Source organism: Berghia stephanieae, chromosome 3, assembly GCF_034508935.2.
Source record: "Berghia stephanieae isolate SIO BIC M18660-M18661 chromosome 3, UCSD_Bste_1.3, whole genome shotgun sequence".
NCBI classification, from domain to species: Eukaryota; Metazoa; Mollusca; class Gastropoda; order Nudibranchia; family Aeolidiidae; genus Berghia; species Berghia stephanieae.
Window position 1 is genome coordinate 16,687,177 of NC_088362.1, and position 16,865 is coordinate 16,704,041.

Here is a 16,865-nt window from a genome sequence, read left to right on the forward strand (position 1 = left end):
CTTTATGTAATTCAAGTTTTATTTTATTTATTCTCCATTTCTTTCTTTGTTTTTATTTTTGAAGAGCAAAATACAACTCTTTTCATACATTTATATTACATAAAATCAATATTAATAAGATTTACATTTTTTTAATGACTTAATATTGCCTAACTGCCTAACTAGCAAATATTATACCTGAAAGTATTAAATAAATCTTAATTTATTGAATACTGTCAGGTATAAGATTTACTAAATCTTAGCCTCATAAAAATTTCTCTTTTTTAAATTATTCTGGGTAGTCCACAAGAAGTCAAAATTATAAATTATAATAACATATCTATAAAATTGAAATAAATTTTAAATTCTCACAGCCTGTTTACAAAGTCAATGAAATGTAAAATATGTATACAACTTAGTTAAGGAAGTAGTGATACAGACCATCTTTGACCCAGATATCAATTCAAGACATACACAATGATATATGGGCCACTGTATTTCCTATTAAAGTTTCTTTTTTGTTTGTTTCTTGGGTAATGGATATTGTCTTATGTAATTGGATGGTTGGATAGGATAGAGAACGATTTGAAAGAACTGGGCCTGGAGGAGGATGATGCTATGAACCAAGATACATGGAGATGTGGCATTTATTATGGAAACCCTGCATTTCCTTTTAAAGTTTTTTTTTTTGTTTTTTTGGGAATGGATATTGTCTTATGTAATTAGATAGTTGGATAGGGGTAAAGGACGATTTGAAAGAACTGGGCCTGGAGGAGAATGATGCTATGAACCACGACACATGGAGATGTGGCATTCTCATTCATTATGGAAACCCTGCATTTCCTTTTAAAGTTTTTTGGTTTTTTTTGGTAATGGATATTGTCTTATGTAATTAGATAGTTGGATAGGGGTAAAGGACGAAATGAAAGAACTGGGCCTGGAGGAGAATGATGCTATGAATTGAGATACATGAAGATGTGGCATTCATTACAGAAACCCTGCATTTCCTTTTAAAGTTTGTTTTTTTTTGTTGTATTTTTTTGGTAATGATTGTCTTACAGCAACCCTGCAAAATTGTGGGATAAGCTGAAAGAAGAAGGATATCGTCTTATGCTTTAAAAACAAACAAAACAAAAAAAAACATTGGAGAGAATCATTTTTGCTTGTGCTGCTACTTGCCATTACACAAAATGGTTGATTCGGAATTTTAGAATCATGACAAACTGTCAACAACTCTATGGCATGTGCTGTCTTTAGAATTGCTTCTATATATTTTAAACGTGATCAAATTCTTTTTAAAAAGCAACTTTAATGTCAAGAACTTTCTTCCTCATTTTTTCTTCCTTGATTTTCAATTTAATAGGTTTCCACTGTACTTGTAAGTGTCAATAGCAGGGTAAAAACCATGAATACCAATAAAAAATGTGATATTAATTTATATCTTTTCCTGCCTCCATCTTTAGTGTAGAAAAAATAAGACACATTTATATACAATAACTCATTATTGTTATTGTACATTACCGCTGATGAACAATTCTACTATATCAGTGATGAAAGCCGTCAAAAACAAGGTCTAAGTTTTGTTTTCTTGCTTCTTCAGTTAAACCTCTGTGAGAAAATGTTGGGGTCAAGAGATTTAAATCTTTTTCACTCCACCTATGGAAGAAACAACGATGAAAGAAATAATAATTTTTATAAAACTGAAGTGGTATTTGTAGAAGTCAATAAGTCTCTCTGTAAAGAGAGCAAACTGATAGTATAGATATAAAATATTCTTTTTTTAAGTGTCGAACTATGTAGATAGAAAAACAGTAAAAACACTATCACTATCATTTTGAATAACATGCTTCTCAACAAAAATTTAATCGAATTGGAATTAAATTTTTTTTTTTTTTTTTTTTTTTTTTTGCTGTTTTTTTTTATTTTGATTGTTTCAATTCTTTTTTTTTTTTAAAGCTTTTTTATTCCACAAGAAAATGTATCGCAATGGTCATCAACATTTCAAATTTAATACCAAAATATCTGATCAATCACCAGAGTGGACATCTCTAAATCTATCAAGTGGTAATATTTATTTCATAGCACAGGTGCAAGACCAAACTCTGAAAGGTTGTGTACGCCATTTATTGCCAAACAATGCCTGTAAACTAAAAAATTACAGATACAAAAATAAAACAAAATCATCCCTTCAAACAGCCTTATTTAACTGAGGAGCAAACAAGAGAGTAATCTTTTTAGTGCGATGGCAAGATACACCGTATCTCTGACAAGATCTAAGAGATTCGATCCTTAGTTGTGGAAGGCTGAATTTTGAGGGATTATTCTTGTAACTTCCTATCTGCTTTCTCTGGCACTGCATTATACAGAACGTTTCAGAATCTCATCTACTCAAGATACTTACTTTTGAGCTGCATAAACATCCGATGGGCTTGCAGTAGGATGAGATGCATGCTCTATTAACAATGAGGCTGCAAAGAAAGAAATGAAATAAATAGTAAAATAATGAATGGCTTTTTTTAACCTTTAAAATTTCAACCTGACATAAAGCTGACAATGACCAAATAGGCTATCGTGTTTGTTTTTTTTTGGGGGGGGGTTTTAAGACACTATTAATTCCAGTAAAAAGGAACATGAAGAAAAAAAAAAAAGATAGATCTGCACTTAAAAGCAATCAAGAGAAGGGAAGATAAAGGGGGCAAGTTCAAATGGAGAGCAAATGAAAACCCAAGAGCAATCCATCTAAAATAAAAACAAAAAACATTGAGCTTTTATAAGGCGCAATATGCACTAAACATGCTCAAAGCGTTTACAAGGGGTCCCTGGCCAACAGCAACACGTAACATTTAGGACATGACGCCTGTTAGGCAATATTGCAATTTTTTTCGGACAGAGACAACGCTGTTAACAGCCGGGTACTCATTTTACACCTGAGTACAGTGAGAGAATGTGATTAAAGAGCCTTTTCCAAAGACTCAACTATGCACCGAGTGAGGCTCGAACCCAGGACCTTCCGATCCGAAAGCGAGTGTCATACCACTAGACCACATAGCCATCCACGTGTATAATTCAAGAACAATTAGATGTCCCACTCTGACACTGACAAAGGACACCCGCCAATGTGGTATATTTCATATGTTTTCAAAGACTAAATTTTCAGAGCAATCCTTTGCTTTATCTGCTCTAGTTGTGTGACAATTATTTACAGTTATAAACCCGTAAGGATAAATGGAATCGCCAGACCGTCGAAACGTGTATAAAAATACAAAACCTCGAAACCAAGTTATTTTTATCTGTTTATCTCAACAACTAATGGTTCTCGTACTTTTTTCATCATGATTTGTATGTGTTATCGTGTCAGCAGTTCAATTTTGAAGTATTACTGTAGAACATCACTGACATTATGTATTTAAACTGACACTATATAAAATGTCCCATTACATTACATTACAGATTTTCAAGAGAAGATTGCATTTTTTAAAAAGAGTTTAGATTGTTTTAAAATATTGCCTCAATTCAACAAAAATTTGTAGGTAAAACTAATCATCATGGCGTTATTTACCCATAAAAATTCTAGCCAAGCTGAAAGAGAAGTCTCTCGCAGCCATTTGTAGTTGATCTGGGGTCAATTTTGAGGTCAAGGCCAACACTTCTTGCAATGACTTTTCCACTTTCTCTGAGACTGGACAGAGGCTGCTGATTTCTTTACCAGCTGACAGTCTTTCCGAAACAGAATTATGGAAATGGTGAAGTACAGACCCTGCTGACTTCTGAATGGCTCTCAAAACGTCCAATGACAAAATATTTGTGGTACCTTCCCAGATAGCACAAACCTGAAAAAATAACAAAAACAAGACATATATAATTGGTATTATTTCTGTTTTGTTTGTTGTTTTTAAGGGGTTTACGGCGCTGATGATGCATTTAAATCATTTCAGCACCAGTAAAAAACAATGGGATAGTAATAAATTTTCTAGATTTACAAAGAAAAACACAAAAGAAAGGTAAGACAGGGGAATGGTACAAATAGGGAACAGATGTAGATTCCAAGAGCATACTATCATTGTGCATAGTTTGAGATCACCTAAAAATCTCATCCAGACACAAGCACGGGATCCCACTAAGTGGAACATATTCAAATTCCATTATACAATCAAAACAACAAATACAACAGTACATGACAGAAAGATTATTTACAAGGAAAAAAAATCTCCCAAAACTTTAACTACACGTTTGACTGATTTTTCTAACCCCCCCCCGATCCCTGTCCACCCAGCAGGGATTGGGAACCTGGGTCTGTTAAATCTGACAGAAATACTTTGCAATATCTATAGGGTAGCAAGCAATTGTTATTGTCCGCTTCACGTTATAAAACCAAGATAAATTTCAACTCCATGAGGGATGGACCTTATAGTTATAGTCTAGTTGTGAAGGAATATTATTACAATATCTGTCTACTCACCTGTGTATCTCTAAGCAGTCGTGGCAAATTGGTATCCTCAATGTAGCCTTGACCTCCAAAACACTCTAGTCCTTCAGAAACAACTGCAACCGACTGTAGCATATGGAATAAATAAATAAATGGTTTTGTGAAATAATGAACATGAGCTTACTGTAAGAGGTTGTTACAGTGCGGCTATGTGGTCTAGTGGTATGACACTCACTTTCATTTGGAAGGTCCTGGGTTTGAGCCTTGGAAAAGGCTCTTTACTCACATTCTCTCACTGTACTCAGGTGTAAGATGAATACCTGGACGTTAACAGCGTTGTCTTTGTCCAAAAAATTGTAATATGGCCTAACAGGCATCATGTTACGTCCTACATGTTAAATGTTGCTGTTGACTAGGGACCCCTTGTAAAGCGCTTTGAGCACATTTAGTGGATATTGCGCTTTATAAAAGCTCAATTTTTTTTTTTTTTAATTTTTTATATCATTGCTTGAAGTCAACATGTGGCAGCAGTTTTTTTCTCCCTCTTTATATTACTTGCAATAGACTAACGTCCTATCCCAAAAGTAGCAATCAATTGCTGTTGTCTATTTCATGCTATAGAAACTGGGATAAACTCTGACTCCATGGGCCAAATGGCTCTGAAGGACTTAGCAATTATCATATAACTCGATGTATGAAAATGTCACCAGCTTTAAGTTTGCACAATTGACCTTAAAAATTTTGTTGTGATGGAGGGAACGAAGAGATGTGCTGGGCTTTTTTTCCAAGGCATGCTGTCAATGTGTATTGGTTACATATCACCCCACCCAATACATGCAAGTAAATTAAAAAATATTTTTTACATTGTTTCATTTAAATACAGATAAAATCAACTTCACAAAGTAAACAAAATTTTAAGGTACCCAGGTATTGGTTAAACTCACTCAATCCTAGAGATTTTTGCTACTTTTCAAAATTGGAAAAAATATATTAAAAATGAGCATGTACATAGATAGTTTTATTCAACTATCATTAACATGCAAAAAACTAAAAACATTGGCTTTGATACTACGCCTACAATTCGTCTCAGAAAAATGTAATAAATAGGCATGGGGTAAAAGTAACCCAGGTAAACTACAGATATAGTCTGTGTTAGGGTTGAATGAGTGAAGGCAAACTAAAAAGCAGATAAATAAATCAAATTATCATTTAGCAATGCAACTTCCCTGCAAGCTCTCTTGGTTTTTTTTTTTAATTTTCTGATGAGAGAAACAATTGAAAGGTGATAGACAGCCATACTCTACTTTTCATGACTTGCATACCGCACTCTTTAATTTAGTATCACTATAATTATAATTATAGTATCAACATTGTTATGAATCATACAATGCCCCATGTGTAGACACGAAACACACAGACACAAGCATACACACACAAAACAAATCTAAACATATGTACACAAATATATAATTACACAAACGCAGACACCTAAAACAAACACACACACACACACACACACACACACCTAAAACACACATGCACATTTTCACATTACGCGTTCTGACCAAATCTAAATATTTTACTTAAACAAATTAATCGAAAGTTGCGAAACACTTATGAAATCTTACTTGTTTAGCGGTGTACAATTTTAGCAATGGAACAGTGAGTCTAAGAACATCAGACTCTTCAATCAATTGATCTTCAGGTTGGCTAGACATTTCCTGGCGACCCAAAAGTCTGGCAATTTCCAAGACAAAAATGGTCGCTGCCCTCGTCTCCACTTCCATGCCTGCTAACGTCTTCATATGAAAAGCATGCTGGTCTAGAGTGTGACCAAAGGCTCTCCTTTTGGTGCAGTAGTCTCTGGCCAGATTTACAACTCTGGGGAGGAGACAATGAAAAAGTTGATGGGAAGAGTGATGGTGAAATGATACAATTATGGTAACATCACTTCGATTTTGTGTTACATTTAAATGGTATGGGTGATGATATAGATTTGATCGACAAAAAAAAAAATGAAAGAAAAAAAGGATGATGGTGATGATGGTGGTGATGGTAATGATGATTTCCCTTGAAATATCAGTCACAGTAACGATTCCAATTGCTTTTTCGAAATTGAAAATTATTGTTCAATTTACAAATGATTACAATTAGAGATCAATTATAGACCCCATTAGAAACACAGGCCCTTGTTGTCAGACCCTGACTAAAATAACAAGGAGCACAAAAGTGTGTGTGGTGGGAGTGGGGGGGGGGGGTGAGGGAGGAGGGGGGAGACCAATAAAAAAAAATGCATTATGATGATTTTAATGATTCTAAGAAAGGTAATGTTGATGATGACGATGATGATATGAAGAGGATGAAATGTAAGATGAAAGAAAGAGAGGGAGAGTGAGAGGAGGAGATTGGAGTGAAGTAAGATGTTGATCACTACTAAAAAAATCAAGATTAGGAGGTAATTAACTTTTTTTTAATTACGAGAAATGGGACTCAAATTTGATCCTTTTATTGTTAACTATTTGAATTGTCTCATCAAAAAAATGTTTTTTAAAAATAGCTCTTGTTTACTGATTTCATCTTCATAAAACATACAAGACCTTTGACCTTTAAAAAAAATAATCGCATTCTATTCAAACATGCTGTATATTAAATAGTATATTGTTCAGCAATCGGTTTTTAGTGGTGAAGAACTTAAGAGCACGGAGATAATTAATTCACAAATATGTAATCAAATTTGAATACAGCATTTATAGCAGTTTATCATTTGCTCAACTGATACTGATAGTCTATACCAACCTTCTCATGCTAGAAGCAGCAGCTGTAGCTGTGTGAATCCGAGTTAGGGTAAGCATTTGTGATATGGATGCAACTCCTCTGCCTTCTTCTGATATCTAAATTAACATGGATAGGATTCAAACATGGAAAACTTTTAATCATGTTTCAAGAGTTACAGTAGACAGCAAAAAATACAAAAATTATATTGATGATATGCGTTTAGGTAAAATACTCACATCTTCCACCGAATATAGCATACCAACATACAAAACGATGCATAACTTGAGCGATTATTTTCTGATTGATATAATTTAGTGAGAACTAATCACTAAAATGGCTGTCTAAAAGCAATAACAAAGATCTGTGATGTCAACTTCGTTCCTTCTATCAACACAAACTATAAAAAATGTCAGTAATTTGAGCAAGATGGAGAGAGTTAAAACAATACTCTATGACAGATGAATATGTTTAGGTTTCATTACATCATAAACTATTATTGAATTAAAGGCTCTATTATTGAATTAAAAGGCTTTTGATTGAAAAAGACAAACTTGGTATAAAATATATAAAATACTTATCAAGACAACTAACCCTCAAGGCTTTTGCACCATCTATAAGTAATTCAGCAGTAGGAAGTTGTCGAGTTCCCAGTTTGTCCTTCAACTTCATCATTTGAATACCGTTCATCTTTCCATTCCCATCCTGGACTTCAAGGTAAAATAAGGACAATCCTCGAGTACCCTGTAAAAATTGAAAGTTTCGAGATACTACGGCACATAGAGCATGCCATTGTAATGGTTAAGTGCTGTAGAATTCAATAAATTATAAAAAGTAATAGTTATTATATTACTAATAGAGAAAAATCAATATAACAAAAAGGTTAGTCATTACTCTCATTAACAACAATCTTACCTTGACATATTGCCCATTTTTGTCCACTACCCTTGCTAATGTCAAGGTCATGTCTGCATCTGTGGCTGATGAAAACCACTTATAGCCATACAATTTGTACGAGCCATCACTCTGTTCTATGGCAACTGTTTCTGTTCCAGATGCTGAACGACGAAACGTAATGTCTTTCATTATTTAAGAAAGGAATAATTGTATAACAAATTGGAATGCTCATCAAATGCCTCAACTGCTGTAGTACCATGCCCTTCAACAATTACCAAAACAAGCCTCACAAAATCAGATTTCCATCTCATACAATTCTATCTTCTGTTAAGCATTGTTTTTATATCTGAAAATCACTGGACAGGAAGTCATTCATAGATGAGTGTGTATAGTGTTTTACCCCAAGAACTCAACGCCATGATTAAAATATTGTTCTTATTGTCCATCATTTAGTTTGACAATGATCTATGCTCCTCATTTTTGTAACTTGAAAATAATATTAAACTTATTTAAATCCCTATATTCTTGTTTCAGAATAAAAGTTTTTATGACAGCAGAACAGTGTAAACTTTTTAAATCAAGCATCATCTTTACCTTTACCTTAGATGAGATTATTTTTCAGTCTAAAAGAATGAACTGAGCCAAAAAGTTTTTATAAATATTCTTCTATAATAAGGGCTGGTAAAAATCATGTATTTTTAAGTCATGAGAAGAAGAGATATCTGAGCTGGAATCATTATTTAAATTCTTAGATATGACTTTGGAGAAAATAAAAATAAAAGCCTACATCTAATTAGATCATACTAACCGACATCGGATCCTCCTTGTTTTTCAGTCATCCACTGTCCAGAGGTCCAAAACTCTGAAGGGTCACGACTGATAAGCCTTGGGTAAATACGTTTATAAAGGTCAGGATACGCATCCTGTGACAGCTGAAAGGAAAGATGAGCCAGGAACAATTATATATATATATATTATATATATATATATATATATATATATATATATATATTATATATATATATATATATATATATACAGTAAAATTACTTTAAACCGAAAGAAGCTAAACCGAAAAATACCTTAAACCGCAAAGAATGTAATAAATTGTACTAGCTCCTTCATTATCTTTGTACTAATTCTTACGATGAACCGAAATACTTCTAAGCATTACTTTCTTTAAACCGAAACAACTTGAGAGCACCTTCCCTTTTTCTCTCTCTATTTTTCTTCAAAAATTCGGGAAGGTGGCCACACGTAATAATGCCCGATAACAAAACAAAGACCGTAAGCATAAGATGAGGGGGGGGTAGGAAAACACTTCAATCACTGCACTTGGGCTTGGCCAACACCACAATCGCACAGACTGGAAAAGGAAGACGACGGGTGACTGGCAGGCGAAAAATGAGGAAAGAGGGGGAGTTGGGGTGTAGAATCACGCAAGCGAGATGTTCTCACTCGTGTGCTGATGCTTTGGAACCATCGTCTACTATAAGAAGTCGTTGTTTGGAACTGACTGGATTTTCAACACGAGGGGGGGGGGGGGGGGGGGGTAGGGTACTTACCATTGACATGCCATTTCATTTCCAGTTTGTTTAAATGTGTGTGTAAAAGGGGGGGGGGGGGGGGTCTATGTAATTAGGCCTTTGAACCTAATGGCTTTTCAACAAAAGAGGGGAGTGTAGTAGACAGCCTAGCATTGACACGCATTTCCATTTCCATTTCACTTCACCTCATTATCAATTATCACACAAGACCTTTCGATCTTATTTTAGCTTTACGTTTTACTAAAAGATGTCCAAAAGAAAGCACTGTGCTTACATGTTGGAGTTTAAAATCAAAACACTATGTGAAGTCGATGAAAAAAAAAATTGAGCAAGACGGAGATATGTAAAATACACGGCATCCCAAACTCAACTCTTTCAACTATTTTGAATGGAAAACGAAAAACCCGAAAACTATTTTTAAACAAACACACACGTACACACACACACACACACACACACACACAAAGAATAATAAAATAACATTTTTCTTAAATGGTTACAAAGACGGCATTTATTCAACAACTTCATTTAAGGGGAAACCCATGATATGATTAAATGAGCAAATTCCTTAAATAGTTACTACACTTGAAAAACATCGCAAAACAGGAACTTGCTTTAACCCAAAATGTCTTTAAACCAAAATGGTTTAGAAGGTCCCCAAAATTTCGGTTTAAAGTAATTCTACTGTATATATATATATATATATATATATATATATATATATATATATATATATATATATATATATATATTATTTAAAATATTTACCACAATGTTTGGGGCAGTCTACATCAATGTTTCAGGCTTAATTTGCCATCTTCAGGACTGAGTAGTTTTGTTGACTGTTGTTGTTTCTTGAAGTGGTTCCGGTTTGAAGTTAATTAAGAGGAATTTGCGCCGATGGGGACACTTTCCGTAGATCTCACTTTTCATGTTGAGTGTGGCTTCATGAGGTTGTTTGATTATAGTATATTTTTCTTCCAGGCATAAGCTACATTGTTTTGATGTTGGTGTGTATCCTGTTGCTTTAGATAAAATTGTCCATGAAATGTTGTGGTCTATTTTGTTGTCTTTTAATTTCCAAATATGTTCGCTGAGTTTTGTGGATGTTTTTTTGTTAGTGTTTCTAAATGTTGAGGTGTGGAGGTTGTATCTTGTTTTGAAATTATTTTCTGTTAGTCCTACATATTTTTCTTGCTTGTTTGTTTTAGTATATATGTAGGACTAACAGAAAATAATTTCAAAACAAGATACAACCTCCACACCTCAACATTTAGAAACACTAACAAAAAAACATCCACAAAACTCAGCGAACATATTTGGAAATTAAAAGACAACAAAATAGACCACAACATTTCATGGAAAATTTTATCTAAAGCAACAGGATACACACCAACATCAAAACAATGTAGCTTATGCCTGGAAGAAAAATATACTATAATCAAACAACCTCATGAAGCCACACTCAACATGAAAAGTGAGATCTACGGAAAGTGTCCCCATCGGCGCAAATTCCTCTTAATTAACTTCAAACCGGAACCACTTCAAGAAACAACAACAGTCAACAAAACTACTCAGTCCTGAAGATGGCAAATTAAGCCTGAAACATTGATGTAGACTGCCCCAAACATTGTGGTAAATATTTTAAATAATAATTCGCTCCATTACTACATGTCGAGCACTTTTCGTACCATATTTGTATCAAACACGATTCAAATATATATATATTCATTGGCTAGAAAACTGAAATACCTCATGGGGAATTATTTTATATATAAAAAAATAAAGCAGAGCATAGCAAGTAAGGGAAAGCATTTTTTTTTTTATTGTACTAAACTTTAGGCCAAAAAAAAACAAAAAAACAACTCTAATGATATAATTTAATTAGACAATTATTATAATGATAATAATAATAATAATAATAATAATAATAATAATAATAATAATAATAATAATAATAATAATAATAATAATAACGTTGCTGTTGTTATCATCATCATTACAACTACTGCTACTACTACTACTACTACTACTACTACTACTACTACTACTACTGCTGCTGTGCTGCTGCTGCTGCTGCTACTGCTGCTAATGTTGCTGCTTCTACTACTATACTGCTACTACTACTACAAATGCCACTACTACTACTACTACTACTACTATTACAAATGCCACTACTACTACTACTACTACTACTACTACTATCACTATTACTACTACTACTACTACTACTACTTCTACTATTACAAATGCCACTACTACTACTACTACTTCTACTACTACTACTCCTACTACTACTACTACTACTACTACTACTACTACTACTACTACTACTACTACTACTACTACTACTACTACTACTACTACTACTACTATTTCTACTACAATTAATTCTTTTGTTATTGACATTTTAATCAACACCTTGATTAATGATCAATGACAAACAATGTCAGCCACCACAATAATCACGGAAGCAGTACGATGTCGGTCTTACCTCTAAAGTTCTAGCAGCTCCATTTGTCATGGCCAGAGGACATGTATACAACCCTGCAGATGGCTCAAACAGGTAGAACTTGGAAAACTGATACAGGCGACTGCAATTTTTTTTTTTAATGAGAAAAATGGTAATTTGTTTGTTTTTAAGGGTTTTACGGCGCTTGCAACACATTTAGGTTATATCAGCGCCAGTAAAAAGGAAGAAAATGGGAGAGTAAAAAGTTCTAGAATTACAATTGAAGCATCCAAGAGAAAGTAAGACATAGGGGAACTGGAACAAATAGGGATCAGATGTAGATTCCAAGAGCATACTACCAATGTACTTAGTTTGAGATCACCTATAAGTCTCATCCGGACACAAGAACAAAATCCAACAAAGAGGAACACACTCAAATGCTTACATTATACATTAAAAATTAACAAATATACTAATACATAACAGAGAGATGATTTACAAGGAAAAAAATATCATCTCCCAAAACAATAACTATGCATTTGACTGTTTCCCTCCCAGCCAGGACTCCGACCAGGGCCAGGAAAAAAACTAAGTAATCTCATTCCAAGACAAAGACAGAAAGCATGTTGGAAAACAGATACAAGGGGATAGAAGACACAGTGTGTACCTCCCTGCCCGCTATGGGAGGTCAGGATCCCCACCGAGAAAAATGGTAAATAAACATGTAAAGATAGACCTGTGGTGATGTATTAAATGTGTACCCTCCCACTCAGCACCATAACTCAACCATTTAGGCATTCCAAGAATGAACATTATAGATAATCCATTAAAATAACAAGACATTGCTAACAGGAATCACCTATTGATGCTATACGTTTAGATTTTTTTAAATCACAACATCCGCCAGCTGGATATAATGTATCAACAAACAAAACTATGTGTAACCTTAAACGTTTATAGTCTAATACAATTTCGTGAGAATCACTCACAAAAATGGCTGGCTATAAACAATAACAAAAAGCTGAGTGATGTCAAATTCCTTCCTTCTATTGACCAATTAGGGGGTTGAGCAATCTAGTTTCAGGTAAAAAGATACCAAAAAAATAAACTGGAAGTGGAATTCAAGCCTAGCCTCCTCAGGTATTCATGCAATGCCTTATCCCTTCTTCTTTCACTCATTGTTTGAGAATAGTGTGATTTATTGGCTTTTCTAACAATTCAAATGCAAAATATCACTATGAAGCCAATATTTTCAGTCGGACTAAAATCTATGAAAGCAATTCGATGTGATGTCAGATTGAGCCTTGATGTGTCAAATACACCCATGATAAACAAAATGACATGACAATCATCATTAGTCCCCACATTTTGTCCATATTTATTAAAACAATTACTGTATTTAGAGGATGAAAAACTAGAAATTATGTTAATTTTCATCTGTCTTTTTTATAAAGAGAAGCTATGTATATAAAATCTGACTTTATTTTATCTCGTGGGTCCCAATAGCTCAGGTCATAGAGCACATGCTTCAAATGAAAAGGGAATGAGATTGATCCCAGTTGAAGTTGAGATTTTTTTCCAAACCCCCTGTACACCCAGCAGTGATTGGGTAGCTAGGTCTCTTAGATCTAGTGAAAAGTACTCCACAATAGACTAGCGTCCTATAAAAATGGTAGCAAGAAATTGCTATTGTCCAGTTCACACTATAGAAAAGGATAAATTGAGGTTAGATGGACCGAATGACTCTGAAGGGTTAAATTATTTTATTTGATTGAATACTAATCTCTAGCAGACAACTTCTGGTATTAAAGGTAATAATAACAATAATAATAATATAATAATAATAATAATAATAATAATAATAATAATAATAATAATAATAATAATAATAATAATAATAATAATAATATAATAATATTATACTTTATTCATCCAAAAAACTGGAAATTCGTTTACAGACGTGGCATGCAGGAAAATGTATAAACACAAAGTTGAGAATATATGGCGACAATGTATACATATATAATATATGCAAATGCACAAAAATGTAAAAATATACAACCAAGTACCAATAGCAACACTTTATATATCAATTTGATAAATTGAGATAAACAAATATGACCGCATTGGTTTAGTAAATGCAAGTTCAAAAAGAAAAGCAAAGATGATTTAAATCATGCTAACCTCCACTCTCCAAAGCTTCTTTCATAACCAGAAGCTACAAGACCTTCTTCAGCAGACACTTCTTTCATCTTCTTCCAAGCGCTGGATGTAATTAGGCGGTCAACACGATGTCCCCAAGCATCATATTGTTCCAACTAGTAAATTCAAGAATTAATAATCCACTGATACATATAATGCAATTATCCCTGAATACTCAAAAATATATAATCAGTGAAAGACCCTTTTGTATATATATATATATATATATATATATATATATATATATATATATATATATATATATATATATATATATATATATATATATATATATATATATATATATATTATATATATATATAAGTAGGATCTAACTAAATAGATAAAACTTCCATGTTGTCTTTTTAAATTGAATATTTAAATTATTTATTAGCCAATGGGTCGGCATTATTTATTTATTTTCATTGGCATTTTTTATCTACTTTCAGACTCCTTTTGGCTGATTACAATTTGGGTGCTGGGAGCAAACTCTCAAAACAGAAGAAAAAATTATCAAAAACAATAGGACGATCATCTCAAAAGTAACCTTGAATATGAAAAGTTAAAATGTCTCTCGGCTTCCATTTAATGTTACCATACCTTAAAAGTAGTGTACCTTTCCAAAACATTTTTTTCTTCAGATTCTAACACAAAAAAAGCAATTGCATAAATACCAAAAAAAAAATGGTCACATACATACTCTTGGTTTCTCAGCTTCCATCTGAATGGACAATTCAAAGAGATCTCCTGCCACTCTATCTCCAAACCTTGAAAGATCAGACTCCACTCCTGATAAATACTGGGGAAAAAAAACGATTTTTCCCCCTATACTTTGAACTCTTTCGATTTCGAGTGTATTGAATAATTCATTAAAATAAAAAAACTCAAATTTAATTCAAGAAAATTTTTTGGAGCAATGCTAATATTTAAACTTGTGTTTCAATTTATATATTAAAAAAAACCCAAACATATACAATACTTTCTAATTATATAAACCAAACTTTCCTCAACAAGCCCAGTCCTTAGTGCCATATATAAAAAGGCAATTTACATCTATAAATATTTAAAAATCATTTTGCACTTAACTATGTTTGCTTTAAACGAGGTTTTATATTTGAAGACAATAGCAACAACAATCAATCCAAAAATGATGAATTAAATAATAATAATAATAATAATATATTATAGCACTTTACCCTGTCTAATCAGGCACTAAATGCTTTGTATTGACATGTAGATATCAAATGAAATAAATACCTAAACAAACAGATCATTAATTTATAACAGTTGGAACAAGTGGGTTTTTAGTTGAGTTTTAAAAGTTTAAAGGGATGAGGATGACCTAATGGATACTGGTAGGGAATTCCAACATAGAGGGGCAGCAAATTGAAACGACTGAGTGCCAGTCTTACGAATCATCAAAAAGTTGGTTTTACTAATTTGAGCTTGTCATCACTCAATCTCAAGGGTCTTGTAGGATTATATACTTTGAAGAGATGGTTAATATACAGCAGTGACCCAAAGATTTAAAAAACACACAATAAATCTTACCTCCTTGGACACGTGCCTTTGCAAAAAACTTTGTAGAAAAGCATCCTCTTTAAACTGATTTCTCAGCTCTGGCTGTGTTTGAAAAAAGGATCCAACTTTTGCATGTTGAAACGGCACATTGGATAATGTATTCTCTCCTGTAATTGTGTCTTGATATTTCACATTTGCAGAGACTGAATCTGTCACTTGAGATGTTCCTATTGCTCTGTTTGCCAAATACAGAGTTGCCCTGTGAACTGTTTTTATACCTCCTCGGACAAACATTATGCCAATATATTCTGTTGAATTGAAATTATAAATTATAAAGTGATATTCAAACCAATTCTGCTTTTTTTTAAATGCTGCCAAAGTAGACATAGCAAAGGACAGTGTAGGGGGAAATTGGATGGTGGAACGGGTCCTAGGGAGTCTCTAGGGAGTCTCTACGTCAACAAGTCTTGAATGCTTCATTGCTGCCTGACATGCCAGTTCGCATAAAAGGCAATAATAAATAATAATTGAAGGTTTCAAAATAATTATCTTTTTTTAAAATGAAGTTTTCATATAACAACTTGACAAATAAACTAAAAAGAAAACTGTTATGGAAAGGGTTTTATGTGCGCTCAATAGGTTTGGAGGATGAAGTGTAAACTAGAGAGACATTCCCACACAGTTATAACATATCTTCACCTGCCTTTTTTTTGAAAGCAAACTATTGGCAATATACCTTATCCCCTTTATCCATCTTCAAGAGAAATTGTTCTTTAGGGTTTATCTTTAATCGAGGCATCAGTCACCGTTCAGCATTGGAAAGTAAGCATTAGGGGATAAACTTTTCCTTCAAGAAAGAAATGAGATGCCAAAGGAGGGGCTCAAACCCCGGTCTCCCAGGTGGAAGTGCAATGCCATAACCACTCAGCCATCTCAACCCCATGTCTATCAGAAACATGTGTGTCTTAACATTATTTACAACTTTAAAATTTTTAACGACTCCAATCATGAAAATAAAAAATTGACACATTCATTCGACTTACTTGATTGCTATTGATAGTATCAAAGA

General features: G+C 33.4%; 1 protein-coding gene across 5 annotated transcripts in view; it reads right to left on the bottom strand.

Moving 5' to 3' along the window:
- Nucleotides 1-16,865, bottom strand: part of LOC144967236 (acyl-CoA dehydrogenase family member 11-like) — a 27,677-nt gene continuing 10,812 nt past the window's right edge. For 3 of the 5 annotated variants that reach the window (XM_078904198.1, XM_078904197.1, XM_078904201.1), the window contains exons 2-14: nt 15,827-16,104; nt 14,976-15,074; nt 14,258-14,391; nt 12,116-12,215; nt 8,883-9,006; nt 8,093-8,235; nt 7,772-7,921; nt 7,202-7,296; nt 6,034-6,286; nt 4,439-4,531; nt 3,539-3,809; nt 2,381-2,447; nt 1,328-1,635 (exon numbers count right to left, since the gene is read on the bottom strand). In XM_078904198.1, coding sequence (XP_078760324.1) covers nt 1,524-1,635; nt 2,381-2,447; nt 3,539-3,809; nt 4,439-4,531; nt 6,034-6,286; nt 7,202-7,296; nt 7,772-7,921; nt 8,093-8,235; nt 8,883-9,006; nt 12,116-12,215; nt 14,258-14,391; nt 14,976-15,074; nt 15,827-16,090 — 1,905 coding nt within the window. In that variant the 5' untranslated portion in view covers nt 16,091-16,104 and the 3' untranslated portion in view covers nt 1,328-1,523. Of the gene's footprint in view, nt 1,636-2,380; nt 2,448-3,538; nt 3,810-4,438; nt 4,532-6,033; nt 6,287-7,201; nt 7,297-7,771; nt 7,922-8,092; nt 8,236-8,882; nt 9,007-12,115; nt 12,216-14,257; nt 14,392-14,975; nt 15,075-15,826; nt 16,105-16,865 lie in introns of all 5 variants that reach the window. The other 2 variants (XM_078904199.1, XM_078904200.1) reach the window with 2 other exon arrangements.